This window comes from Pholis gunnellus, assembly GCF_910591455.1.
Source record: "Pholis gunnellus genome assembly, chromosome: 8".
NCBI lineage: Eukaryota > Metazoa > Chordata > Actinopteri > Perciformes > Pholidae > Pholis > Pholis gunnellus.
In genome coordinates, this window is record NC_136534.1 from 13,350,120 (window position 1) to 13,375,191 (window position 25,072).

General features: G+C 44.1%; 4 protein-coding genes across 6 annotated transcripts; 1 reads left to right on the forward strand and 3 right to left on the reverse strand.

The window, feature by feature from the left end:
• Positions 1-3,801: 3,801 nt before the first annotated feature.
• Positions 3,802-11,142, reverse strand: LOC306700294 (uncharacterized protein). The gene is made up of 2 exons (XM_079165283.1): positions 10,792-11,142; positions 3,802-9,056 (listed from the first exon to the last, which is right to left on the reverse strand). Exons 1-2 carry the CDS (start codon positions 10,904-10,906, stop codon positions 4,699-4,701), a joined length of 4,473 nt encoding a protein of 1,490 aa, XP_079021409.1. The 5' UTR covers positions 10,907-11,142; the 3' UTR covers positions 3,802-4,698.
• Positions 11,143-12,136: 994 nt separating this feature from the next.
• LOC306700415 (uncharacterized protein) lies at positions 12,137-17,581 on the reverse strand (the record flags this gene model as incomplete). Its single annotated transcript, XM_079165433.1, has 2 exons — positions 12,137-16,930; positions 17,197-17,581. The coding sequence occupies 2 exons, from the start codon at positions 17,579-17,581 to the stop codon at positions 13,419-13,421; spliced, it is 3,897 nt and encodes a 1,298-aa protein (XP_079021559.1). The 3' UTR covers positions 12,137-13,418.
• A 334-nt stretch (positions 17,582-17,915) lies between these two features.
• LOC306700261 (uncharacterized protein) lies at positions 17,916-21,650 on the reverse strand. 3 transcript variants are annotated; one of them, XM_079165227.1, is made up of 4 exons: positions 21,564-21,650; positions 20,515-20,871; positions 19,740-20,165; positions 17,916-19,649 (listed from the first exon to the last, which is right to left on the reverse strand). In XM_079165227.1, exons 2-4 carry the CDS (start codon positions 20,768-20,770, stop codon positions 18,748-18,750), a joined length of 1,584 nt encoding a protein of 527 aa, XP_079021353.1. In that variant the 5' UTR covers positions 20,771-20,871; positions 21,564-21,650; the 3' UTR covers positions 17,916-18,747. The 3 variants fall into 3 exon arrangements, with proteins under 3 accessions (XP_079021353.1, XP_079021352.1, XP_079021351.1); XM_079165226.1 differs by having other exon boundaries at positions 20,515-21,262; positions 21,564-21,637; XM_079165225.1 differs by having other exon boundaries at positions 20,515-20,779; positions 21,564-21,616.
• An 854-nt stretch (positions 21,651-22,504) lies between these two features.
• Positions 22,505-23,813, forward strand: LOC306699842 (trypsin-3-like). The gene is made up of 5 exons (XM_079164611.1): positions 22,505-22,572; positions 22,676-22,832; positions 23,022-23,275; positions 23,367-23,503; positions 23,597-23,813. Exons 1-5 carry the CDS (start codon positions 22,533-22,535, stop codon positions 23,744-23,746), a joined length of 738 nt encoding a protein of 245 aa, XP_079020737.1. The 5' UTR covers positions 22,505-22,532; the 3' UTR covers positions 23,747-23,813.
• The last annotated feature ends 1,259 nt before the right edge of the window (positions 23,814-25,072 follow it).

The following is a 25,072-nucleotide window of genomic DNA, read 5'->3' on the forward strand; positions in this document are numbered from 1 at the left end:
AAAGTACAAAGTAAACAGCCAGTTGGTGGTGCTATTGCAGCATGTGATGTCGGGTCTTCTTCTTCACTGTAAATTCCAATTATTGCAGTCCCTGGAAACCTCTAACCAATAACAAAAAAGTCCATTAGCACAGTATTCTGCACCATTATTGCTACCACAGTTCATATCTATTATTTTTTTAATCAACATTTACATATTTAATGAAATACTGTATTGCTTAAATATGATTTGTACCTTTCTGTTATGTCTAGTTTTAATGCTTGTTTTTTTTTAACCTTTATAGATATGTGCAGTATTCATATCCCATGTATTACACTTAGTATTGTAGAAGCATTACATTACAATTAGAAATTGCTCCGTATGGCCAGCTGATCAACCATGCATAAACTCATGATAGGATTGAGAATGAATGAGATTGTGTAGAAGTCTCTTGAGCTCCATTAGATCTCATTGTATTAATAAGTCAGCCATTACTTACAGTAAAAACTCCATTAGAACTTTAAACTGCCGATTGTTGCAGAGTGATCAACCATAACGTAGAGCAATGATTTGTATATGAGCTATTAAATGCACAGAGTATGAGCACTGTCAAATATCTCAGTTCTTATATCTTAAACATGCTTCAGCCCACTTTCATAACATGCAAGATTTTGTCTGTTTCAATACATTTTTGGCACTTTTGGAAAGGTTGTTATACAGATTTCAGAAGTTATTTGTATATTGCTTTCAAGAATAACAAAAAAAAATCATAAAACATTTAACAAAATACTACTTTTATGAATTTCAATAAACCCATAGCATAAATTACATTGGTAATACATGCTGGAAAGATGCGGTGCTCAAGAGCATTCTGAATTTAAACTATATGCTCAAAATATTCCAGTCCAAACCCACATTTTTCTTCAAAAAAATTTCCCTTCAGTTTAAACAGTAATGATGTTAATAGTCCACATTGTGTAAAACACATTATTTCCCCCATGTACATAAAGACAAACACTAACATTTTTTTTTTATGCATTCAATTTTATTTGGTTATACAAGTAGAACATGTGAAACTGAAGCTAAACTACCTCCCTCAGAGTTTCTTTCCCCTCATGACGATGTTTTGCATCACCTAGTTGATGAAGTTTCCACATCACAAATATACATTTAATACCTGTAGTTTAATCTCCTAGCATGAACCGTTGTCCTCTGATGTAGATACTCATTATCAATCTCCCCATGACTATTATACTTAATGTAGTGTAACAGCAGGTCAAAGTTCAAGCTTAAAAATTCTAAGCATACTAGATATAAAGAATTGTTTTTACAAATTCAACAGCAGTTATTATCTTTGTTTCTTAGCCCTAACGATGTATTTTTAACAGTAAGAAATGTAAAAATAAAAAATAAAAAATAAAGGCTACGGTCAACAAAGGCACCAGTATGAGAAAAATAAATGCTTCTCTGAGCCTTCAACCCTCAATATCATCCTGTGGCATCGGAAGCTCACCAGTAGCATGTTTTATATAATGCAAATGCAGCTCTGCCACTTCATCAAAGCCCATGTCGCATTCCACACACTCCCACTCCCAATGCTTGTGCTCACTCCACACGTTTGATTCCTGTGGCACCCTCTCGTCCAGCTCCTGTCCCGTTTCAGATTTAAACTCATCGGGCGGAGCAGATCCGGCCGAGCCGGGTGAAACCTTGAAGCGATGCACGGTCTCTTCACAATCCAACACTTCGAGGTTAGCATGGTGCCCGAACACGGCATCCTCCCACGGCTCTTCAGTTTCATTTTTCCTCACGCCTTCTTCCGTTCTTGGCAGCTCTTCCATGCTTGTATCTATCTCTCGCTCCTCTTTGACACTAGCGAGAAGTCTCCTCTTTCTAATCTCTTGCTTCTTTGCAATAATTGAGTAATTCCTGACCCCCAGAGGCCTCCCGCTGGACTTGACGTAAACTCTAAGATGCCTTTTTAGGTGTGAATTTAGATTTCCAGATTGGGAAAAGTTCTTCCCGCAGAATGTGCACGGGTAAGGTTTTGCTCCAGTGTGGTAGGTGCAGTGGACCCTGAGCTGTTTAGGTGTGCAGAAACTCTTTGGGCAAATATTGCATGTATATTTCCTCAGGTTGTGACTCTGCATGTGTTTACCTAGCAGCTCTTCATCTTTGAAGCCTCTAGCACAACTTAAACACCAAAATGGTTTTTGTTTATGAAGGTCAATGTGAGCCATCCACGACTTCACAGAAATGAAGCCTTTGTTACACCGATCGCACCTGGGAGGCTTTGAATTGGCTGTCCTGTGAACTTTCAGGTGACCAAGTAGCCGTGCTCGCCTGATAAATGACAACCCACATTCTGGACACTGATAGTTGGTCAAAATCGGAACACTGGACTCTGAACTCTTTGGTGTAGACGACTCTTTTTCATGCAGCTTTAGGTGTTTTCGGAATGAAACCTTGTATGTATAAACCTTCCCACAGACCAAGCAAGCGTGCATCTTCCCAGGTAGCTTGCTTGTCTCGGGTGTGGCACCTTGTGCTAAGCTTGATGGGTTTGTCTGGAATAAACGGCTCAGTTCCCACCCATCTGCATCACCACCCGGGCCCCCACCTGTGTTTTCTCCATCGCCTACTCTCCCAGAATACAGTTCTGCTGCAGGACTCGTGTTGTCCCCCGTCTGAGCCTCCTCCTCCTCCTCCTGCTCCTGCTCCTCTTCCAGGGCATGCTGGTGCAGGTGAGTCTTGAAGACGTCCCAGTGTGTAAACCTCAGTCCACAATCCTTGCATGCAATGCTGTACTGGTCGACTAGAAAAGGAGAAAAAAAAAAAAAGACCAAATTAGAATTTTTACAAGTACAGATAGTCGTTTCATGCACAACAATTTGAACTTCAAGTTATTGTACAGTATATAAAATAAACTAGCATGTATCTTCTGCTTTTATGAATAAACTAGTTTTTTCAATGATGTTCCAGCTGAATTTTTGCAGATTCAGAAAGAGCCTGGTTTCATTTTAGCAGGTAACACTTACAAGACTGAGTTGGGTTTCTTCTCTTCGTTCACAGGTGTGTGTGTGGGGGGAGGGGGGGGCAATCACGAGTGAAGTGTTGAGTCGGGTGTTAACTACTAACATCATTTCAATCTCAGAGCTTTGCTCATTAAATCATCTATTAAGCCACTCAAAACAGGACATTTAAAATATTACAGCAGGAAACTTGAAACTTAACTTAAAGACAGAATAAGTAAATAGCATCATCAATTGGCTAATTTAATGTTGTTTTTTTACTTTGGAGGTTTATAATTCATCAATTAACTTCAATGTAAAGACGGATATTTTGTAGTGATAAATGAACAAAACTAAAACTTCTCCATGAGGCCATTTTCATGCAACTTTGGTCATAAGATGACTTTCTAATGATATATTTAAACGCAATTCTGATGATTTACATGCCCTGCTAGTTTGCAAAGCTACTTTTAAAGTATAAACTAGATGCCCTGTTTTTGTTACTGTTTTGATGGATTTTAAGAAGCCTTTTGTAACACCTTGGCCAGGAACTTCAGGTGAAAAACAAACTTTTTGGCCAATTCTAGTATTTGTTTACTATGTGCATTTATTGATTTGTACTGTCCCTTCTCTTATAAACTAAACATTACTTGTCAATAACCCAATACACAGCCAGTACATATGTTTTAACAACAAACCAGACTAATAAGTCCACCACAAACATGCAGATCGACGAAATAGAGGTTAAATGAATCACACAACACAGTTATTTACGCAGAAATGGATCAATTTATTTCACTTTTTAGAGCACTATTTTTCCTTTGTTTTAGAAACAGCATGTTAAACGAGTAGTCAACGGGTATATTGGTCATCTCGGGGAAAGAACAGCTTTTCATAAATTAATATATCAAAGTAACATCTCTTGCACAAGACAAATAAAGTAAACTAACAACTAACCTATATGAAGGAAAACACTATTTTAGTTAAAGTAATGAATATTTTTAGAAATATAACACTGAAAAGGAAAGAACATGGGAGCTTATACATAATCAATGCTAAATGTATTGTGTGTTACATACTATTTGATTGTTACATTTGTTTTATGGTAGTGAATGGCTGCAATGTTGGCTTTTCTTTTTACCAATTCACATCAGCAGCGCACATGGTTGAGTTTGATATATTTTGTCTTCTATCTGCCAAACCTCAGGCTTTCACAGTGGCACAAGCTAAATTAGTATATATTAGCCGTGCAGAATCGTTCATCGTCTTCAAAAATGTTAAAATAAGTAGTGTGTCAGCAATGCTATTCATTTTGAGGACAAACATGGACATGCATAAATGTCTCCAAATATTTTTTTCGATATATCTCGATATGAACTACCATAAAATCGGCCAGTAATTCTCAAAGAGATTACCTCATGATGGGTCTATTCAAATCAAATAGTGGCTCTAAACTATCATTGTGACATTTCAACAGTTTATAAAAAGAGTTCATTCTTAAACATTTCTACATATACTAATCCAGTGTAAAGGAAAATAATAAAGAATCTCAAACAATCCAGAAATAAAAGAGGGAAAGCATGTTTCTACTCAGCCTAAACACATTTCTAACAAGGAATTTTGTAGCTTAACATATTTAAGTAGTTTTGCAACCTCCAGAAGAACCCCGCCTCCAAAAAACAACAACACAATCTACAGTGTCTTCACTTCAGTCCTTTACAGGTTGTATGATCAGATATTCTCCTCGGGCATGTTCAATATAGTGCCGGTGCAAATCGGTTTCTTGACAAAAAGTAGTTCCACATTCAAGGCACGTAAGGCCATCGGTATCTCCTGAGGAGACAGCAGCGGGGGCATCACTCTGCCCTTTGTTATCGCCGACACACTCCTGGTGATGATCAATGAGGTCCTGTATCTCGCTGAAGGTCCTGGGGCAGATGGAGCAGTGATACGAGTCATTGTTACAGTGCTGGGTTTCGTGTTTCTGTAACGCAGTCGGTGACAGAAAGGCTTTGCCACAATGTTGGCACTTATGGCTACTTTGTGACGGGCTGTCTGATTTAGGCGTGGAGGACGTCCTACCGGTGTCAGCAGAGGGGCCGCTGGGTTTTAAAGGCTTTGAGGTCATGGCGGCGCTGAGCCTTAAGCGGACCTCGTTGGGGAGACGACAGCGCACCTCGTCGTGCCAGGCGAGGTGCTGCTGCAGCTGGTTCTCCGTCCAAAAGCCGTGGCAGCACAGGGCGCAGCAATAAGGCCGGCTCTTTGCCTTGGTCTTGTGGGCCCCCAGTTGTCCCTCGGTTTGGAAAGCTTTGCCGCACTTATCGCACTTGAAGAGGCATTTGGCCGTGTGCTCCGACAGGCGGCTGAGAGGTTGGGAAAGCTCAGCCGTGCTTTCAGGATTCTGGATCTCCCGTTTAGAGTCGTACTTCATCTCCAGGCACACTTTCTTATGGTCGAGGAGGACGCCTGGAGAGCTGCACTGCTTCCCACAGTCGAGGCATGAGATAAATTTCACAAATGGGGGGTCTGATCGGACTTTCTTCTTCCCTCTGCCAACAGGGGTGTTGTTCCCCGGCACTGTAGCGTTGCCTTCCGTCTGTGTCACCTCACCGCTTGAGGCAATGGACTCCGTTTTAATCCCCAGAAGAGCCTTGTTTTTACCTTTCGTCCTCTTCGAGTGGGCCTGCCATTTGTGGGCACGCAGACCTCTGGCTTTCGCAAAGGTCATCGAGCAGAGGGGGCACTGGTGGGCTCTCGGCTTCAGCGTCGACGACGTGGACTCACTCCCATTCAAGCTGACATCCAGCTGTTCTGGGACTTGGTGATCTGCAGCGTTTCTATGCTCGTTTTCATAATGGGCAGCGAGAAGCGAACCCTGCTCAAAGGTTTTGTTACATTCTGGACATGGAAACTGGCTCTCAGCATTTATCTTTGAATCAGTGTGTGGCACCGTTTTGGTTTGACACGGAGGATTAAATATCTGGTGACGTTGGAGAACAAGACGGTTAAAAAACTGTTTGCCACATTTGTGGCACTGGAAAGGTCCGTCTTCTGTCTTGTGGCTAACGGATTTCAAATCGTCATCTTTTATCGTGGACAGCGGAAATTTCTTTTCTTTGTGCCATCTTTTGTGGGAGCCGAGGGCCGCGTTGGACATAAACCGACGGCCACATTCTGAGCAGTGAAATAGTCCTTTGCTCGGCTCTTCCTGTTTAGGTTTCTTAAGCATGGCCAGTTTTCCTTTAGCTACAGATTTGTGACCCTCAGCGTGAACTCTTTTATGAAAATTCAAAGCCCCGACCACTGAAAAGCTTCTGTCACACTTTTTGCATTTGTATTTTAAATTGGTTATACTTGGGTTGTTTAAGTTGCCTTCATGCGTTTGAATTTCCATCTTTAGCGCCCCGCTGTCCATTTCATTCTTTACTTCAGTATGTACTGCTATTTCCTGTGTCACATTCAAGCTATTTTTGTGCAATGTTAGCGTGTCGCTATTTTCTACGGGTTCTGTCGTACAAACTACTTGGCGGTCTCTTTTAATGCAAAGCTTTTGATGGGCCCTCAAAGAGGCCTTGTTGTTGAAATGCGCGCGGCACGTTGCACACTGCAGATCCTCCAGCGCGACGGCAGACCTCGGCGATGGCGGCGAGTGCCCGGTCTCGTACCCGTGGCTTTTCATGTGAAACTGAAGCGCTTTGGCCCGTGAGAACAGCTTCCCGCAGTCGGGACAGCTGTACGTGTTCTTCTTCAACTGCTCCACCTGATGCTGGAAAGACTTGATGGGCGGCGGGAGCAACTGGTCGCTGTGCACGACCTGGTGTCTCAGGAGGCTCGAGAAAAGACGAAACGACCTGTCGCAGAGCTCACATTTGTGATCTCCGTTTTCGTGTATTCGCATGTGCAACGCCATGATGCCCTTGTGACGGAACTTTCTACCGCACACGGGACACGGGACCTTGAAGCGTGGGTGTCTACTAACGGAGTGCAAAGATCCCGCGGCACCTTTGCTGAGCCTCAAATCTGTACACGGAGTCTGACTTTGCTTGTGGTGAGAGTAAGCTCCAAGAGACCAGAAACCCTTCCCACACTGCTCGCAGTGATAAATCTTTGGGCCTAGAAGGGTTTTCTTTGGATTGTATTCTTTCTTAATGACAGAAATATTCTCCTTTTTTTGTGCGGAGCAGTTTCTCATGTGGTTAAACAAGCTAGCTGCGTGCGAATAAGACATCATGCAATCTGGGCACTGGAATTGTTTTCTTTTGGGATGCTGCAGCTGATGGGAGACTAAAGCAGACAACCGTGTGAAGCGTTTACCGCACTCATTACACGCCAGATGTTTCTTCTCTAATCCCTCTGCCTCATCATCATCATCATCACTTATGTTTTGAGTCTTGTGCTGTTGAACGTGACTGCAGTGTGCTGCGTAGCTATCGGCCTCGTGGCCACATGTGTCGCACGTGTGAACTGCCACCGACTGACCTTGAGTCTGCTGTTTTCTCTTACGAACGCCGTGCCACATTCTGTGAACGCGCAGCGATGAAGCGCTAGAAAACCAGCGGTAACACTCCGGACAATCGAATCTCTCCCCCGTCGTTTCGTTCTCGGCTTCGCTCGCCATCAGAGCGCACTGCTCGTCGGTTTGCTCAAAGTCAATTTCCACAATTTTCAAATCCATCTCTGCTTTTGAAACAAGACGACTGGTGGAAAATCCAGCGTCGCCGTCGTCTCTTACTTCCTGATCCGATTCACACAGCAGCTCCAGATCAGGATTCGGGTCTTGGACGGGATCATCCTCAGATTCGCTTGCACTGATCACCTGCACATTGAAGTCCCCGGGGTCATAACTGTCCACATCTTCATCAGTCTCATTTACATTTACATGCACATCTTCTTCTTCTTCTTCTTCCTCCATACTGGTAGAAAGCACGTTCTCTGATTGCACCGTGTCCTGCTCAGCCTCTTTTCTCACGCTTTCCAAAGTCTCCTGTTGAGGTAGCAGAGAGCTCTGCGTCTGAGCCTCCTTCTCAGTTTCTTTGAAAACATCCGTGTGATGAAGCTGATGGGAGTGAAGCGCCGAGGCCCTGGAAAACTTCAGCCCGCAATCTTTACATGCAAACGCCTTCTTCTGCAGCTGACACACTTGATGAAGAAACGACTTGGCCGCGGTCTCGTCGCTGTGCGCCATGCGCTGATGCCTGAAGTAGAACGTTTGAGTCCGAAACACCTTTCCACATTCCTCACACGGGAACCTGTTTGCAGGATCATTTGAGGGATTCGTGTGCCACCGCTGATGGTTGAAGAGGGCAATGTGGCCGCTGAAAGACTTTTTACACTCACTACAGTAAAACGCACTGCAGCTTTTCTTTGGTTTGTCTTTCATCTCTTCTGGAGAGCATTGACTGTTGCGGCTGAATCGTTGATGCGTTTTTAGGCGCATCAGAGCGGTAAAAGCTTTACCACACGAACACGTGAAAGTCTTTTCAGGAGTATTGACCGTCTGGTTTTCGCTGGGCTTGGCTTCAACGCTCGACTCCTCCGTGTGGATTGCGTCGCTTGAACTTTTGTTTCGCGACTTAACCAACTTTTCCTCATGACAACGACGGTGTGCATCGAGAGCTGAAGCACGAGAATAATTCCGCCCGCAGGACTCGCACTGGAACGACTTCTTTTTCAAATGTTCCAGGTCATGAAAAACGGATTTTGAGGCTTGTCTGTGTGAGCGCTGATGGTTGAGGAAGTGTCCAAACACACCGTAACATTTCCCACAGTCTGGACATTCATAGGTGTGTTGTTGCTTTGTTATCCCGGAATTTAACTGAAGACTAGACTCCTTTTGAGAGGTTTGACCGTGGTTCTTCTCCATATGCGACAAAAATTCACTCGGTTCAAGAAACGATAGTGAACACCGAGTGCAGAAGTTATTTGGTTCATTGTCCTTTTCCGCATGGTGTAAACCATCTGATTGGATGTCTAAATACGTGCTTTCTTGTGGGTGCTGGTGCCGATGCTCCAAGTATGCTGCCTCCTCCCTGAAGCCTTCTCCACAAGCACGACAGCAGAAAACCCCTAAAAATAGAAAAGGGGAAAATAGGAGGTCAAAGCCACTCCTGCTTCCAGAGAACGAAAAGACAGAAAATAAAATAAGAAAATAAAATCACAAAAACACAGGTGCAAATCATATCTTTATTTTAAAAGGTGATTAGAGTTTACAATATAATCAAGAGGAGACAATTGAGTTCTGGATATATAACAACATCCATAAAAATACTATTACAGAGGGGCTAGTAGATACAGCGCTTTAGCCAAAAGACGTCTGTGAAGTTTATTACTCGTTGTTTGATAGGATTGCATTCTTAAAAAGTCAAATGTTACCAAAGCCTCACATTGGAATACATTGTGCTTCACCAGAGGGCTGTGAAAGAAAAACATTGAGTTTCTTCACTGCAAACCTGATTTCACAATAAAAACTTATGGCATACACCAGCCCTAGTTACAGAATTATTAAAAAAGGAATAGTGATGGACCGCAGATCTAGGTTGGACCTTTAGTCTGGGATCACACCACTAAAGTAGGAGAGGACGCAACATTCAACATATTGTGGTACTGCCTTCAAGTGGCTTTTGACATTCACATCTTAGACAGAGAACACAATATGTTTGGAGTGCAAGCAGTTAAAGTAGCGAGAACACTGTTGCCTGTTGCCTAACAACAAAAATAGACGCCACAAAACTATTATTGTTATTATTATATGGTTATTGTTCTCTTTTCAAAAACAGGAAATGCTTTTTTTTGTTTTCCCCATTGCCATGCAATGGAAAAAACTCCCTTCCCCCGGTTTCATTATTGTTTAGGTTGCCAGTGTGAAACAATCAGAATACTATGATTTATTAATTTCTCAAACATCTGTGGGTTGTCCATGTGCACTAATCCCACAGAGAGTTTATAAGACTCAGGTTTAACAACACAACCCCATTTGGAAGCTTTACGCACAATCAAGACTCAGTGTCGTTATGACCCCGGCTTAATCTAATCAAAACATCATATGAGAGTATTTAGGTAATGTTGGCCGGCCAGGAGTTATACAACCACGTCTTACAACAAACAGACAAATACTTCAGTTACCATTGTTCATCATTTGAAATAAAAAGGGGTATTTAATAAACACTATTGAGTTTATTGACACCATTTGTACCTTTCATTACCATTCAAAATGTGATGTAAAGGGCATACTAATTTAGCATACACAGGAGCTGCCTGAATACAGTATAATCTACAAGAAACCAGGAGTTTGTTTCTGCCAGTCATTGTAGGTAGCAGCTCATGAAGCTAAACTTACAAATAAAAGAGTATTTGGGTCAGAAATTCAAGGTGAACATTGTTGGGAAAGCATGAGCAGGACAGGTCAGAGTGAACCTGCATCCTCATACATACACTTAACTACAGCATGTGTGGAGGTTACTAAATGTATAAGAAAGCCCCATGATGCAGTGCGTTACTGCTAACACACCTCAAACCCACTAAAGGTTTAAGCACGAGCGTGGGCTGTTGCTAGGTTAATTCAATACACAGGACTCTGCATCCATGCACATGAAGTAGTCAAAAGGCCAGGGGTGGATACCTATGCAAGTTACTGCAACGCGTTATGCATTACCCGAAAATAAAGCATTTATTTAGCATTATATTGTCCTGTGCCTGCGGTGAAGTTGGTGTAGGAGGTCACCACGCCTGTACCATACTGCTGGTGTATTGCTAGTGCTAACGACGTTCATGTTTATCTAAGTGACCACTACTGGATACTTACGATCAGCGGAGTCCTCGGCGGATGGAAACACGTTGTTTCCAGATGCTGCGTCTCCATCGTCGGGTTTGTTTGTTGCTCCGTCCTCTTTGATCGCCGAGGCAGCAGCTCCGTCCATCTTGGAGTGTTTGTGTAACGCTAGCTTACTCTAGCTAGTGCTCGTTAGCATCACAGCGCCACGGTTTGCTTGGCCTGAGTTTTGTCTTGTAAGCAGTAAGCCAGGTGAGAAAGAACGGGGAAAAACGAGTCTGTCAATCTAGTCCGTTTCTGCACAACAAGGCAGCATCATGTAATGTTTCTAGCAACGCGAGTGATAGTGAACACAGCTAGCTGTTACACACACATGCAGCGCTGTGTGGTTGCGCGTGCATCCCCTGGCCGGAAGTGGATTCTTCTTCTTCTTCTGTTTGTTTCCTTCAAGAAAGACGATGGCCCTGCAGCGAATCCAGCATGGAGCCCACTCACTAAACAAAGTCTGAATGTGAAATATATGATTGTCAATTAGGAAATAAACAGACTGAGCTTCTAACGTTCTCCATGTAAAGTTAACAATGCATATGAAACACATTTTTGTGTCTTTCTTTTGTTCATACTGACCTCAACAACACATCAAATATATAGTAAATTATTTATATTATAATATTCATATTATCTGAGAGAAAAACTTTCTGGTGAGGTTCCTTCAGACAGTGTTGTGGGCACATTAGGTTGTTATGTAAATAAAATACAGAAAGTAAATTAACATAGTGTTATAGTTACAGAATAGCTTTCCACTAGAGTGAAATACACTTAATTATACTGAATAATTAGGATTTGGTGTAAGGGATTCCACTCCCAATTTACCAGATAAATGAAAGTGACGCTGCAGAGCATTTGTGTTCTTCCTCCACACAAGCTACATTTCAAAGAGAAAATGCCAAATTATTAATCACAATTTGCCTTCATCGGTCTTGATGCATACTTTCTGCATTTTTTCCACAAACAAATTCAGAACTACCCACAACTTCTTCCTACTTGATAACGGTACTCGACACCCTCCATGTCACTCCTCTTTACGTCCATTCTCTTCGCAGACCAAATGTAGAAGTTGATGTAGAATTTAGAATATAAAAACTTTCCAAACTAGGATTTAATCCTTTTGTTTGTTTGTGGTTTCCTTTTTGCATGAATGAGTGCTCCATTATACAGATGTTAAAATGTTGAAGCTTAACCCTGAACCTCCCTAACAAGTACTGCTCGACACAACGTTTTAATCAAAGGCAAGTTTTATTCAATCCAATATGTAGACATCATGGGGAAATTTCTATTTCGTTCCATGCTAAAACAGTGGATAGAGGTAGAAGGGCACATGTTTTTTTTTAAAACTTAAGACGCTGAATGTTAAGACACACAGGGACGGTTCTTTTTTTTTTGTACAAATGGACCGTGTGTTTATTTTACAGTAGTAATGTAGTAGTAGTGATTTTCAGTCAATTATTGGGCCCCCAAAGCTACTTAGTTGCCATTATCATAACAGAGGAGATTGGATTCTGCACTAAATCTACAGTTATGAAATGAAATCATTCAGTATTCACAAAAAATACATTGCATTGTACTCAAAAGTGGACTTCGCTTTATAAATATGGGTACATTCCAATCTGAAATAGTCATTCTGGAAAGAGATACACATTACATGGTACTCATCGGTTTACAGTAGGTGCCAAGTACTGCCACCCAGAATCTGTTTAAAATCATCAGTTCGTCTCGTCAATTTGATAAATATTACTGACAAATCTTCACATAAATGCAAAATTCACTATTTGACAACGGTGTTGTCAATCATTTTGTAATGACACTTTCCCCCCCGTTATCAATAATCACTGTTCAATTAACAGAGAACGCTTACTGTGAAATGACCTTTACATGTAACTGTCACATTTTGTTTACACTGACTTCCGCTTTGACAAAATTGACCATGTTGAGAACTTTACTTGTGAAATATTGGGACCCGGGCCAATAGCACCGTGACTACAGGTGCTTCCCAACATGCAGTCAGCGGTCGACTGTTACGTTCTGACACACCCCCAGCCTCTCCTCCTCAAAAGCAAACACTTTCTTTACGGTATCTTAGAAAGAGTTGCTTTGTGTTCTGGGAGTGAGGTCACATTGTTGAGTCTACCTTAAGCACAAACTAGGCCTAGAATACCAAGACAGCAGACATGCAGACTGTACTCATAAAAGGCACACAGTATACTGTACATGAAGAAACAGTTAAAATGGTTCAGGACATATGAACAGAACTATAAAAGTACTAATATTATGCATATCTAAATGCTGTCTGCAGTAAACGAAACAGAGCATAGAACCCCATGAATCTGCACACCGTGAACCGGTTATTTGGCTAACGTATATGCATTTAAAAAGATGGTGAAACTAATTTAATGGCATGTTTATACACCCTTTATTACAAACACCCTGTGGAGTCTAATTTGAAGCTGAACAACTTGAAATGTGATTTAAGTGTGCAGACTAAATCTTTTTTTATTGTATCCACTCAAACTGCACAAGTAAGGGGCAAATAAATGAAGTTCCACTCAGTAAAAATTATCTAAAAAAACACACAACTAAGTCTTGGTGCTAGTGTAGAAATGTCATATTTCTCCTTGTGCATGTTGCAAATAATGCATTTGTAGATCTAGCTCCCGGGGAAGAGAACACCCACATATCATGCACTGGAGAAGCCGTTCTGGGCCGAAAGGCAAACGGGGTCCAAGTTTGTGAGGTTCTGTCCGAGGGGCGAGCTGAGGTAGGGGCAGGGTCTGTGTTATGTGTGGCCTTTCGCTCATAACCGCCTGTGGTGTGAAAAAAATATTTGGGGGCGGGGGTCTTGAAAGTGTGACCGAGTGAAGAGGGTGCGGGCCGGGCAAAGCGAGAGGAGGGAGCGGGGCAAGTGGAGGAGTGAAAAAAGGAGGCGGCTGATTGATGATTATTTGAGTGCCTGTTACCATCGGCTGTTGCTGCAGCTCCGGTCCATTCCCGGGCTTGAGTTGCCCAGTGAGCAGCGTTCGGTTACTTTGGAAGCTCCACACTGGCGTTCCCAACCCGTGACTAAAACGATGAGGCTCGTATTGAATGGAGATGGGAACCTTCCGTGTCGTGGCGTGACTCTGTACATTGGCCCAGGCGGATGACACCTGCTTTTGCTGCAGCTGAAAATCTTGAGTACTTACTAATTTCTCAGGGTTTATAGTCTTTGGAATTCCCGGTGGTGTCGGTATGTCCCACAAGGTGCTACCGACCCCGTGAGAAACGGGAGTTGAAATTGACATAGCACCGCTTTGGTCTATTTGAGCTGAGGTGGACACGCCGGCTAAGCCTGAAACCCACTGCTTCTGCAGCTCACAGCCGTTCCACGACTTCTCTGGCTGGCTAACAGTCAACGGCATTACTTGAGGATTGCTAATGTCCCACCCTCCAGCGTCCTCTTTCTTCGGAGGTGTGGACGGCTCCCTTTGTATCGACACTGGGGCAACTGCCCATCTTGGCAGCTGAAGCTCTTGACCAAGCTTATTCAGAGAGCTCTGTGAATTTGCAAGCAGAGAAGGTCTGATGCTCCACAGAGCTGCCCCATCTATGTAAGAAGGAATAGAAAAATCGTGAGGCAAACAGCTGGCGGAAGCGAGCACCGTGGACGCGTGTGTGTTGCCCCAAGTAACAGGCTTGTGCTGCCTATGCTGCTCCGTGTCACTCACTGTCGACGTGCTGGATTTGTTGGGCACGGCTGTCATGAGGGAGCTGACGATAGCAGCTGCACTCTCTTTCATGTGTGACGACTCTGAGCTCTGAGCAGACGTGGGGCCCGATTGAGTTATCAAAGGGCTATCTGCCCAGCCCGGGCCCCTCTGATGGTGCTGCTGCAGGACGGGCTGCGGCGGGCCGTCAAACTGGGTCTGCTGTGGAGCCGCATGCTGCGACGACGGGACGGGCATCACCTCTCCGCCGTCCACCTTCCACTGCACCGGCTGAGGGTGGAGCTCCGACAGCCACGGCTCCTTCGGCTGTCTGCCTTGTACGTCCATGCGAGGCGCCAGCACGGGCGGCTGCGGCTGCACCGCCCTCCTGTGCAACTCGCCGTCTCTCAGTGCAGAAACCGGATACGGAGACTGCTGAGGGCTGACCATCCCGGAACTTCCCAAAGGTCGAGACCAGCCCCACATGAGCCTCCCCCCTCTCCTCCCCCTGCTGCCTCTGCCTCTCATCCTAGCACCCAGCGGGGAAGAATTATACTGGCTGAAACCCTGCCGCTTGCGAGAGTGGATCTTCTGGTGCACGAGCAGACTGCTGAACCAAGAAAAGCTCTTGTGACACTCGTCGCAGCGATGAGGCCGGTCCCCCGTGTGTGTGTTCATGTGGTCCCGGAGCAGGTAGGCCAACCCGAAGCTCTTGTCGCACAGGTCGCACTTATGCGGTTTGTCACCATTGTGCGACATCATGTGGTGCTGCAGTTGGGTCTCGTCGCTGTAGCCTTTGCGGCAGCTGGTGCAGCGGAACGGTTTCTCCTGATGCAGCTTTTGGTGCGTTTTCATGTTCTGCAGGAAGGCAAAGTCCTTCCCGCAGTCGGGACATTTGTACGGCTTCTTGCCGGTGTGGATGATGAGATGTTGCTGCAAGTAGCTACCGAATCTAAAGCCCTTGCCGCACACTTTGCACTGGTACGGCTTGTCCTTGGAATGTATGCGCATATGCAGCTCTAACACTGAGCGGTGGCGGAAGGTTTTTCCGCACTCGGAGCACTTGTACGACTTAACACTGATGCCATCGCTTCCCCACCTCCCCTGTACATTCTCACTGCTTAACGGAGTGAATTGAATTTTAGGTGGCGTTGCCGCCTTTTCTAAATGCTGTGCTACAGACTTGTGGACACTTAACAGGTGCATATTTAAACTAGATTCATCACGATAGACAGACGGGCAGTGGGGACAGGTGTGTCCTTTATCCCAGTCCTTGTTATTGTCCTTTGGGGGTTTGGGTGTCCTCTCCAGCGTCTCATACTCTGCCTCGTGAACAAGCATGTGGGCCCTCAGGTTAGCCGGTAACAAGTAGGTCTGGGGACAAAGGGGGCAGTTGAAAGTGCGTTTCAGCTCGTCGCTCTGGTGTGCGTTCTCTTTTCCCGGCCCTCTGACCGCCTCTTGCGCCGACGTCGGTGCTGCCTTGCCGGGCTGCTCGGCGGTGGGGTTGTTTTTGCGCAGTCTGTGCTGGCGGCAGTGTGCCTTCATGTTCTGGGCGAAGGCAAACTTTTTACCACATTCGGGGCAGCGGAAGGGCTTCTGGCCGGTGTGCAGGTACTGATGCTGATGGAGGAGGCTGCTGTACTTGAAGGTCTTCCCGCAGATGTTGCACAGGTGAGAGCGCATGTTGTCCGTGTGCTTGCGTCGGTGGTCCTCCATGACGGAGTAGTGTTTGAAAACCAAGCCGCACTCGGGGCATTCGAAGGGTTTCAGGGCGGCGTGACATCGCTGGTGGTAGCGCAGGGCCATGCTGTTGGGGAACGTTTGACTGCACTCTTGGCACGTAAAGATGCTCTCCTGGGAGTGGAGCATCATGTGCTTCGTGACGGACACCTTAAACTGGAACTCTTGGCGGCAGAGCGGGCAGTGGTAAGGCTTGTCGACGACATTGCAGCAGTTGTGGTCCCTCAGCTTGTCCACCGTGGAGAAGACCAGCTCACATTCTGCACATTTAAAGCGACCCTCCGCCTTCGTTTGCGTCTCCTTCTTCGGGGTAACCAGCAGCTCCTCCTTCTCTTTATGTTCATTTCTGTGTTTGATGAGGCTGCTGCGGTGCTGAAAGGTAAGGCCGCATTCTTTACAGGTGAGGGGCGTGAGCTCGTCCTCGTGCGTGTGAAAGTGCCGGTGGAGGTTGAACGTCTCGCGGCGGGTGAACCTCTTGCCGCACTCCTTGCACATCAAACGGCACTTTTTGGGCTTAGCTGTCGAAGTGGCGTCCTCTTGTCTGTCTGCCTGCTCCTCATCCTCCACCACGTCGACTTCTCCCACCGGTCCCGTTTCCTTCTCAACGATCTGCTCCGCGTTAGCCGTCATTTTATGGACAACGCGTGTGTCCCGCTGCGTCCCTCCAGCGCCCTCCGTGGCATCACTGGGGTCTGGAAGAGAAACGCACATCACAATAATAACTTAGCGAACAGATATTAAACAGTATGCAAACCCATCCAGATAACGGCACGCGACGCGCACAGCCTCCCACGTTAGGTGTAACGTTAGATCACAGCCCGAGGGCGGGAAGCTAGCCGATATTGTTATGGTGATTACATTTAGCAGAGTTGACTCCTGTACCGGTAGTGAGCGCTACAGCTCAGGTTAGCCCGGAGGCTAAAGCTAACCGTAAAGAAAAACATTAACGTTAGCATACCACACTCATCATTTCCCTCCGTGTGTGTTTTCGCCTCCTGGTCGTCGTCTTCGGTTTCGGACCAGTCGAAAGCCCGTCGGTCGCTGCCACGAGCCTCGGCCATTTTTTCAGCCGATGTTAAGTCCTCCAGTGAATTGCATGTCGTTTTTTTGGCTCCAGCACCGGACTCGACACTAACCTCAGAATGGCTGGCAACACAAGAGCCGTCGTTACCCACACTCTGCTCATCAGCAGGGCTCCTCGCGGGTTTATTATGTGTTGCCTCATCTGTCTGATTCAAGCCGCATCCTGACTCCACCGCATCAGTCTTCTGCCCAGATGTTTCCACCTCCTCCGCAGGGGATTTCTGTCGTTTTGGAGACTCCGACGGGTCTACGGCGGCCATGTTTCCCCCATGCACCCCCTTGTCCAGAACACACAAGGATCATGCTAGCCTAGCCCAGCCCGAACAAGAAATGTTTCCGGTCAACTCTTTCAAAATAAAACAAATTTTACTGACAACTACATTTGGTTCACGTCTGAAATTTCTACTACTGCTCTGGTTTTGTTGTTTCTACACACCAAACGCCCTCTTCACAACATAAGTAAACCTAAAACATAACCATCAACATTGCATTCACTTTTTTGTATGCTATGTGACAAATCCACAAGTGATCGGGTGAATTTATTTGCAGTCCACGTCTGACTTTTATTAAAGTTTAGTTACAATTCATCGGAACAGTCGCTATCTACAAAATATAGATTGTGCAAAACTACGTAGATGATGGCCATATGCTGTTTCTTTGCAACTATCTACAAACACATTCATCATACTGCATGCACGATTAGAATAAATAGCCCCTACATACTTATGTATGCTTTTAAATTTCAGAAACGCATGAATTGAAGTCTGATGCCTGCTGTGATGTTTATGTCGGAAGGTTTTACTGTTTGTCATCAAAAATCTATCAAGACTTTAAAATGTAACACGGCTGTCTTAAAACACACTGAACAGAACACAGTCTAACTTTATTGTCCAACCAAAACAGGAGAAGACTTTCTCATGAAATTGTTAAAGCACAAGCATACATTAGCAGGTAAGTACAATAGCTGTATAACTACCATATATGGTAACAACTGCAGATAATGAGTACTTTATGACAATGTAGTTAATCAGGAGAATTGAGACAGTACTGAACTAGTAAGAGCATCATGAGCTTTGCAGTTCGACTGCATGGCATGGACAGTGACATGCATATTAAATATCAGCACCTACAGTATGTTGTTCTCTGGGTATTAAAGGTCCCATGAGTGAAGTTGTCACTCCACAAGGCAGGAAGTCTTTTAGCATTTGTCTGAGGAACCAAGCTAATGTTAAGGCAACCCTATTATCTTACTCTTCTAATTTCCTTTTCCACTTCAGTCCTCTCCGAAGACAAGCTAACGTGTTCTGAAGTAAAACTCCAAATAACATTTTTTTTTACAGTAATACTGTAGATAAAAATTTCTTGTCACATTTTTTAAACACCAAATATGCACGACGTGCACTTTGAGTTTCTAAGTGCTTTCTCCTCAGCGCCGTCTCCTGCGCCTGTGATCGACAGCTCTTCCCCGCCGAGGCCTCTGCACACTTCCATTTGTGTTGGTGGGCGGTTCAGAGGTACAAGTGCCATGTATGTCAGGGGACGACGGTGCAGGAACCACCGCCACAGCCGACTGATTATTCGAATGCTGTGTGACTTGTGGCTGCTGCTGTATTTGTGTTTGGTGCTGTTGTGACTGTTGTTGTACTTCATGTGGCTCATGCTGATGTTGTGTTTGCAGTGGTGCTTCAATCCTCTGTTGTTGCTGCTGCTGCTGCAGTGGTTCTGTGTGTTGTTGCTGCTGCAGTGGTTCTGTGTGTTGTAGCTGCTGAGCTGGCTGTAAGTGCTGTTGAGATGTTTGCGATTGGTGTGCTTGTTGTACACGATGTTGCTGTGGTTGTTGCTGGGCCTCAAGCACTCCTAACAGCCTTTGTAAGAGAACATTGTTTTGTTGTAGACTGGACGCTAATGCCTCTTGCGAAGCGACAAGTGTTCTCATGTCCTGCCTGAAACCGTCTCCAAACTCCTGCAGACTCCTTTCTACCCGGTTTCCCAGTTGAATTGCTGCCTCCCCTAACCCTCGTAGCTCATCTTCAAGCCAGGAGCTGCGCACAGGGGCTTCAAGAGGACCCTGGTGTGCTCCAAGTGAAGGCTGAGGACTACTGGGCTGGGGGCTGCCATTGAGGAAAGGAGCACTGTAGAGGGGGGAAGGAGGCAGCCATCGTTCTGATGGAGGGTGTGGTCCTATGCCCAGACCCAGTCCTAATCCCAATTTATCTTCCATGCTGTTCTCTCCGGGTTCACCCTCAGATTCTCCCATCTCTCGGTCTTGCTCAGGATTGTCCTCATCTTTCTCGAAACCATCTCTCTCTGATCCTTCCACTCCCACACCTGCAAAAAAATATTGCAAGTGAACAGAAGTAGATATTAGTTGCATGTATAGAATCTACAACAACAAAAAAGGTCATTTATTTAATTTACCTGTATCAGAGTCAGGGAAGCATGGGAAACTGGGCTTTGGTCTGGTGCTTTGCTTTTGCCTGGCCTGTGAAAGTCTGGGGCTAGTCTGGGAAGGACGGCCAAGCATCGAGGCTCCTCTGCTGGACGGCAGGTAACAGCTGCGGTGGCGAGCATCCGCTAGCCTGCCTCCGTTGCGTCTCTTCAAGTCGTCCCAGCGCTTTTTTACCTCGCGAAGGGTGCGCGGGACTCTGGACACGGCATTGACTCTCTCTAGGATCCCTGCCCAGATGCGCTCTCTCTCCCGCCGCCGGAGCCTCCCCGCTGGACCAAAAAGCTCTCCTTCACACCGAGTGACTTCTGACACCAACACCTCCAGCTCTGCTCCACTGAAACGACTCTTTCTTTTTCCTGCACCGCTAGCAGCCAGCGCAGCTGACATAGCTCTGTCTGGAGAGAGAGAGAGAGAGAGAGAGAGAGAGAGAGAGAGAGAGAGAGAGAGAAACAGCCCAAAAGGGAAATAAAAAACACCATGTGAAGCTAAATATACTGTGTGAGGGAGAGAAATGTGCTGCAGTGTCAAGTCTTATTTCCACTCTACTAAGCCAAAACATTTACAACTAGCACTCATTTTGGAAAGGCACAGAGCAATAAGAGCTAAAACCATAATTTATCTCTGTCTTCCTTGAGTGAAACTGGAGCTCAATGTTTATTTTGGTAAAACAAAACACTGTAGCTCTTTGCAGATTTGACACATGGCCCAGTTTCCCATAACGGTCTTAATCTCATTCAGGCTTACTTTGTTCAATGGACAAGAGTTCATCCGAGGACATGCCGGGTGCCATGATGTTGGGATGCACCACTACCACGTTGAAGGGGAGTCCCCCAGGTAATCCACTGCTCTGGTCACAGCTACCCTCCGAGTCGTCATCCTCCCTGGGGAAGCCGTTTTCTGAGGCTCCCCCTCCAAAGGGTCCCTCCGGAGACTCCACTTTGATGTGCATGGGAGGTGATTGCTCGTACAGCAGCCCCCCCTCCTCGTAGTACTCAGTCATGGGTCGGACCTGATTTACAGCAGAACTGACTGGTGGGCCAATTCTGATACTGGCAGCTGCTGCCCCATTAACACGTGTTCAAGGTGTAACTGAACCTCCTGCTAAAGACATTACAACTCTTCAGTATACTGTATGCGGTGACTATGAACCTACTTTGACTACAGCTGCCACCCACGCTGATTTATGAGGAAATATGGAGTTACCGTACCCTTAAATACTGACTTTTAATAGTAATATTCAATTGAATCAAGACATTGTTGCTGCTTAGTGAAATATACTATCATATTGTCTAAGTAGAGCATAAAGTCCATGGACCTTTATGGCTAGCTACAGCCACTTAAATCCATTTCTATTATTTTCATTTATTCTAATATGTTAGTGAAAACATAAATACACGGTGTAAGAACACCTGGAGCAGACTAAGAGCTACATCGAAACGTCCAGTTGTCATACAGTGAGATGCACCTTCAAGGCGGAGAACCGCCTCGAGAGCTGAAATAAAACAACAAAACATAACACTGTTTACAACTGTGTAGCATTGTATAACAGTCTGTCCGTTTTTATTACTGTCGATGACTTCTGTATTCTGTCGCATCGATGCGCATTTTTTTCTGCACCACATCCGCAACGGTTGCGCATTCCGCATACATTAGGTGCTGATCTTCTAACTAGCTGTTAGCTTAACAGGCTACAACAGTTTGGGGTAAAGCTGCGTTTTGAACAGCCAACGATAGCTGAGCGGACAGGATGAAAAAAAAAAAAAAAAAAAAGCCAACGCATTTGTATGTCTTACCTCATAATAACTGCACATGGGAGATAAAACAAAACCAAAACACAATTGGTGCAGCTGTTAGCTCAGCAGCCGATACACAAACCGAAGACAGTCGCATGCTATTGACGTCACTGAGGGGGTCCGTTCAGGACCAATCAACGTTTGGAGATGTTAGCCAATGTACCTCAGTTTAATGTACACGTCCTATAGTTTCCTCACATTTCTGAGATGTCTTATCAGTAAATTAACAGGAAGATACGAGTCATTTTGTCCTAACAAGGAAATAGAGACAGCAATAATGTTTCTACCCCTCAAATCATTTATTAATTGGTCATTATTAAGTCATATTGGACAGCAGATCAGACATTTGTCGAGAGGCAATTCAACATGTTGAATTAATAGATTACTTAATTAATATTTGATTGGCTTTAAATTAATGTATCTGTAATCAACAATAAACTCAATACAACAAAGAAAAATCAAATGTTCCCTATAATCAGTCTTTCTGACAAGTGTTGAGGAAATTATCACGAGTTCACTTAAGACTGAGATAGTAAATCATTTGAGTTAGTGACAATAATAATTACTGACAATGCAATGGGTAGTAGATTTGCAGAGTGCAACATGCCTTATAATGACATGTTTATGTCTAATACTGCATTCATTAAAATTCATACAATTATAATCAAGAGTATAAAAAAACACTAGAAATTATTAATGCAATATACTATTACTATTTAATACATTCATTAATATAAATGTATCAAGATTGATAGCTACGTATCTGTATCTATCCGCTAAAAAATGAAAGACTCATGGAAATCCACCTGTTCTCTTGGACCATGCTGCTGTTTCCCAGGTGGGATAATGTTTAATCTTTGTGCAAGTTGCATGGAAAAGTCCTTGAGAGAGAGTTAGATAAAGAATGGTCTGCCTGTATATAAACCCATCGCATCTGCTCCTGTTGTGTGTAGATTCAGTAGGTGCATCATGAAGTACTTCATTATTCTGGCCCTGGTTGCTGCAGCCTGTAAGTTCTTCTATTTGTGGTGATACAATCTAAATGTATTTTTCCATTGTTTCCAGGAGCGGGATTTAAAGCTTTTTAAAATAACTCAATGTTTGTGTTACAGATGCTGCTCCCATCGAGGATGACAAGATTGTTGGAGGCTACGAGTGCAGAAAGAACGCTTTGACCTACCAGGTCTCTCTGAGCTCTGGCTACCACTTCTGTGGAGGCTCCCTGATCTCCAGCACCTGGGTGTTGTCTGCTGCTCACTGCTACAAGTCGTAAGCAGAGACGTTTGATTTTGTATACACACATTAGGTTCACAGTCATACTAAAAGCATTGCTAGTGGTTCAAAATTGGCGAAATGTTCTTTCAAAATAAAATGCAATCTGAGCTACTGACTGCCCCAATTACAGGTGCAACGTCAAATGACTTACATGTAGTTTAAGCCTCGTGTCTCTCTCTGCAGCCGTGTCCAGGTGCGTCTTGGTGAGCACAACATCGCTGTCAATGAGGGCACAGAGCAGTTCATCAACTCTGCTAAGGTCATCCGTCACCCCAGCTACAACAGCCGCAACCTGGACAATGACATCATGCTGATCAAGCTGAGCAAGCCCGCCTCCCTGAACAGCTACGTCCGCGCCGTGTCCCTGCCCTCCAGCTGTGCCAGCTCTGGTACCCGCTGCCTGATCTCTGGATGGGGCAACCTCAGCAGCTCTGGAAGTCAGTAACACACTGCAGTCATAAGTGGACAATAGCTTTAGCACATAGTGGGGTATGAACCTTTACATGTATTGACTATCTTCCTCTCTAGACAACTACCCTGATCGTCTGATGTGCCTGGATGCCCCCATCCTGAGCGACAGCAGCTGCAGGTCTGCCTACCCTGGACAGATCACATCCAACATGTTCTGTGCTGGATTCCTCGAGGGAGGCAAGGACTCCTGCCAGGTACGAGCTAAAGTCATCATCGCTGTTTCTTAGTGCAACAAAGTTTAAAACACTTCAGCTTACATGTTGTCCTTTCTATCTGCGTCCCATCAGGGTGACTCTGGTGGCCCCGTGGTGTGCAACGGTCAGCTGCAGGGTGTGGTGTCCTGGGGTTATGGCTGCGCCCAGAGGAACAAGCCTGGAGTCTACGCCAAGGTCTGCAACTACAACAGCTGGATTCGCAACACCATGGGCTCCAACTAAAGTCACTTTAATAGAAACATCATTCATCTCTGGAATGTTTAACTGAAATAAATGATCATCAATCTCACTCTCTGTTGTTCCTTGTTTTGTGTTGTTGGATAAAACATACATTCAGAATTAAGAGAATCAGCAAGAAGAGAAAAGAGAGAAATATTGTGTCCTTTAGAAATGAATAGAAGATATACGTCCAAAAGACTCTGCATAAATATCAGCAATCACAAATCTACTTATCAAAAACAAATAAAATGGTGAGAAAATGAAAAACCTTTCACCAACATTAGAGATAAAATACCTCATGAAATAAAAATGAAAAGGATTTACATGTGTTTCTGTACTTTCACTACTAGAATGCTGAACTGCTGGAGAGGAAGGGAGTACTTACCAAATATATATATATATAAAGATTGTACAAACAGTTTGGCATTAGAGGGAAATTCATTATTTCAGAAAAATAAAGATACATTTTGACTGCATGTTGCTCAAATCAGTAAAATCAAATATGACAATTCAACACAGTCACCTTGGATGATGAATACTGTGTTCATTTCATCATTGGATATTAACAACAAAAAATAGTTATATACATATATTACATTACAGTCATTTAGCAGACGCTTTTATCCAAAGCGACTTACAAGAAGTGTATTCAACATCGGTATTCAAGAGAACTACTAGTCACCAGAAGTCATAAGTGCATCTCCTCTTTTAAAAAGCATCTAAGAGCATAAACCAGAGCAAAAGTACAGTACAGAAACAAACCAATACGAATACAATAAGTATTATATATAGTGTATTGTTATATATATTATAAATATATATATATATATATATATTACTGTATATGCATGTTTGTTTCTGTTCACAAGCTTGACAAAATATCCTAACAATAAATACTATATGGAAATCAATAATTTTACACTAAGATTTAATTTATGTGTCATCACAACATCAACAATTATTTTAAAAAACAAGGCTGGCAAACAATTGAGGTCAACTATTGTTCCCCTTAAAAGAAATAGAAAAACTAAGTTTTGATGTATACATTAATGTGTGGTAGCAATTGCATTTGTTGTACATTTGCCATCAGACTGCATTAAAATAAGCAGTTTGACAATTTGATTGTAGTTTATATTAATGAATCAGGAGAACAAACGGCAGACAGACATGAAAACATATCTTTACCTGCAGTGTGGGTGAAAATACACACATCATAAAGTAAATACAGACAACTAACATACACTGTTGAGAGGAAAGTTATTGTTTATTTCTCCAGATGATGGTATCTAGTGCACATAAAAGTAATGTCTGGTAGTAATGTAGCACATA

What these genes read in the sequence shown, in the direction of transcription:
- LOC306700294 (XM_079165283.1), bottom strand. Translation starts at nt 10,906, where the DNA reads ATGGACGGAGCTGCTGCCTCGGCGATCAAAGAGGACGGAGCAACAAAC. An exon ending in CGCCGAGGACTCCGCTGATC is followed by an intron (nt 9,057 to 10,791) that starts GTAAGTATCCAG and finishes TTCTATTTTTAG; the next exon opens with GGGTTTTCTGCTGTCGTGCT.
- LOC306700261 (XM_079165225.1), bottom strand. An exon ending in ACTCTTGTCCATTGAACAAA is followed by an intron (nt 20,166 to 20,514) that starts GTAAGCCTGAAT and finishes CTCTCTCTCCAG; the next exon opens with ACAGAGCTATGTCAGCTGCG. An exon ending in CTTCCCTGACTCTGATACAG is followed by an intron (nt 19,650 to 19,739) that starts GTAAATTAAATA and finishes ATTTTTTTGCAG; the next exon opens with GTGTGGGAGTGGAAGGATCA.
- LOC306699842 (XM_079164611.1), top strand. Translation starts at nt 22,533, where the DNA reads ATGAAGTACTTCATTATTCTGGCCCTGGTTGCTGCAGCCT. An exon ending in GCTGCTCACTGCTACAAGTC is followed by an intron (nt 22,833 to 23,021) that starts GTAAGCAGAGAC and finishes CTCTCTCTGCAG; the next exon opens with CCGTGTCCAGGTGCGTCTTG. An exon ending in CAACCTCAGCAGCTCTGGAA is followed by an intron (nt 23,276 to 23,366) that starts GTCAGTAACACA and finishes CTTCCTCTCTAG; the next exon opens with ACAACTACCCTGATCGTCTG.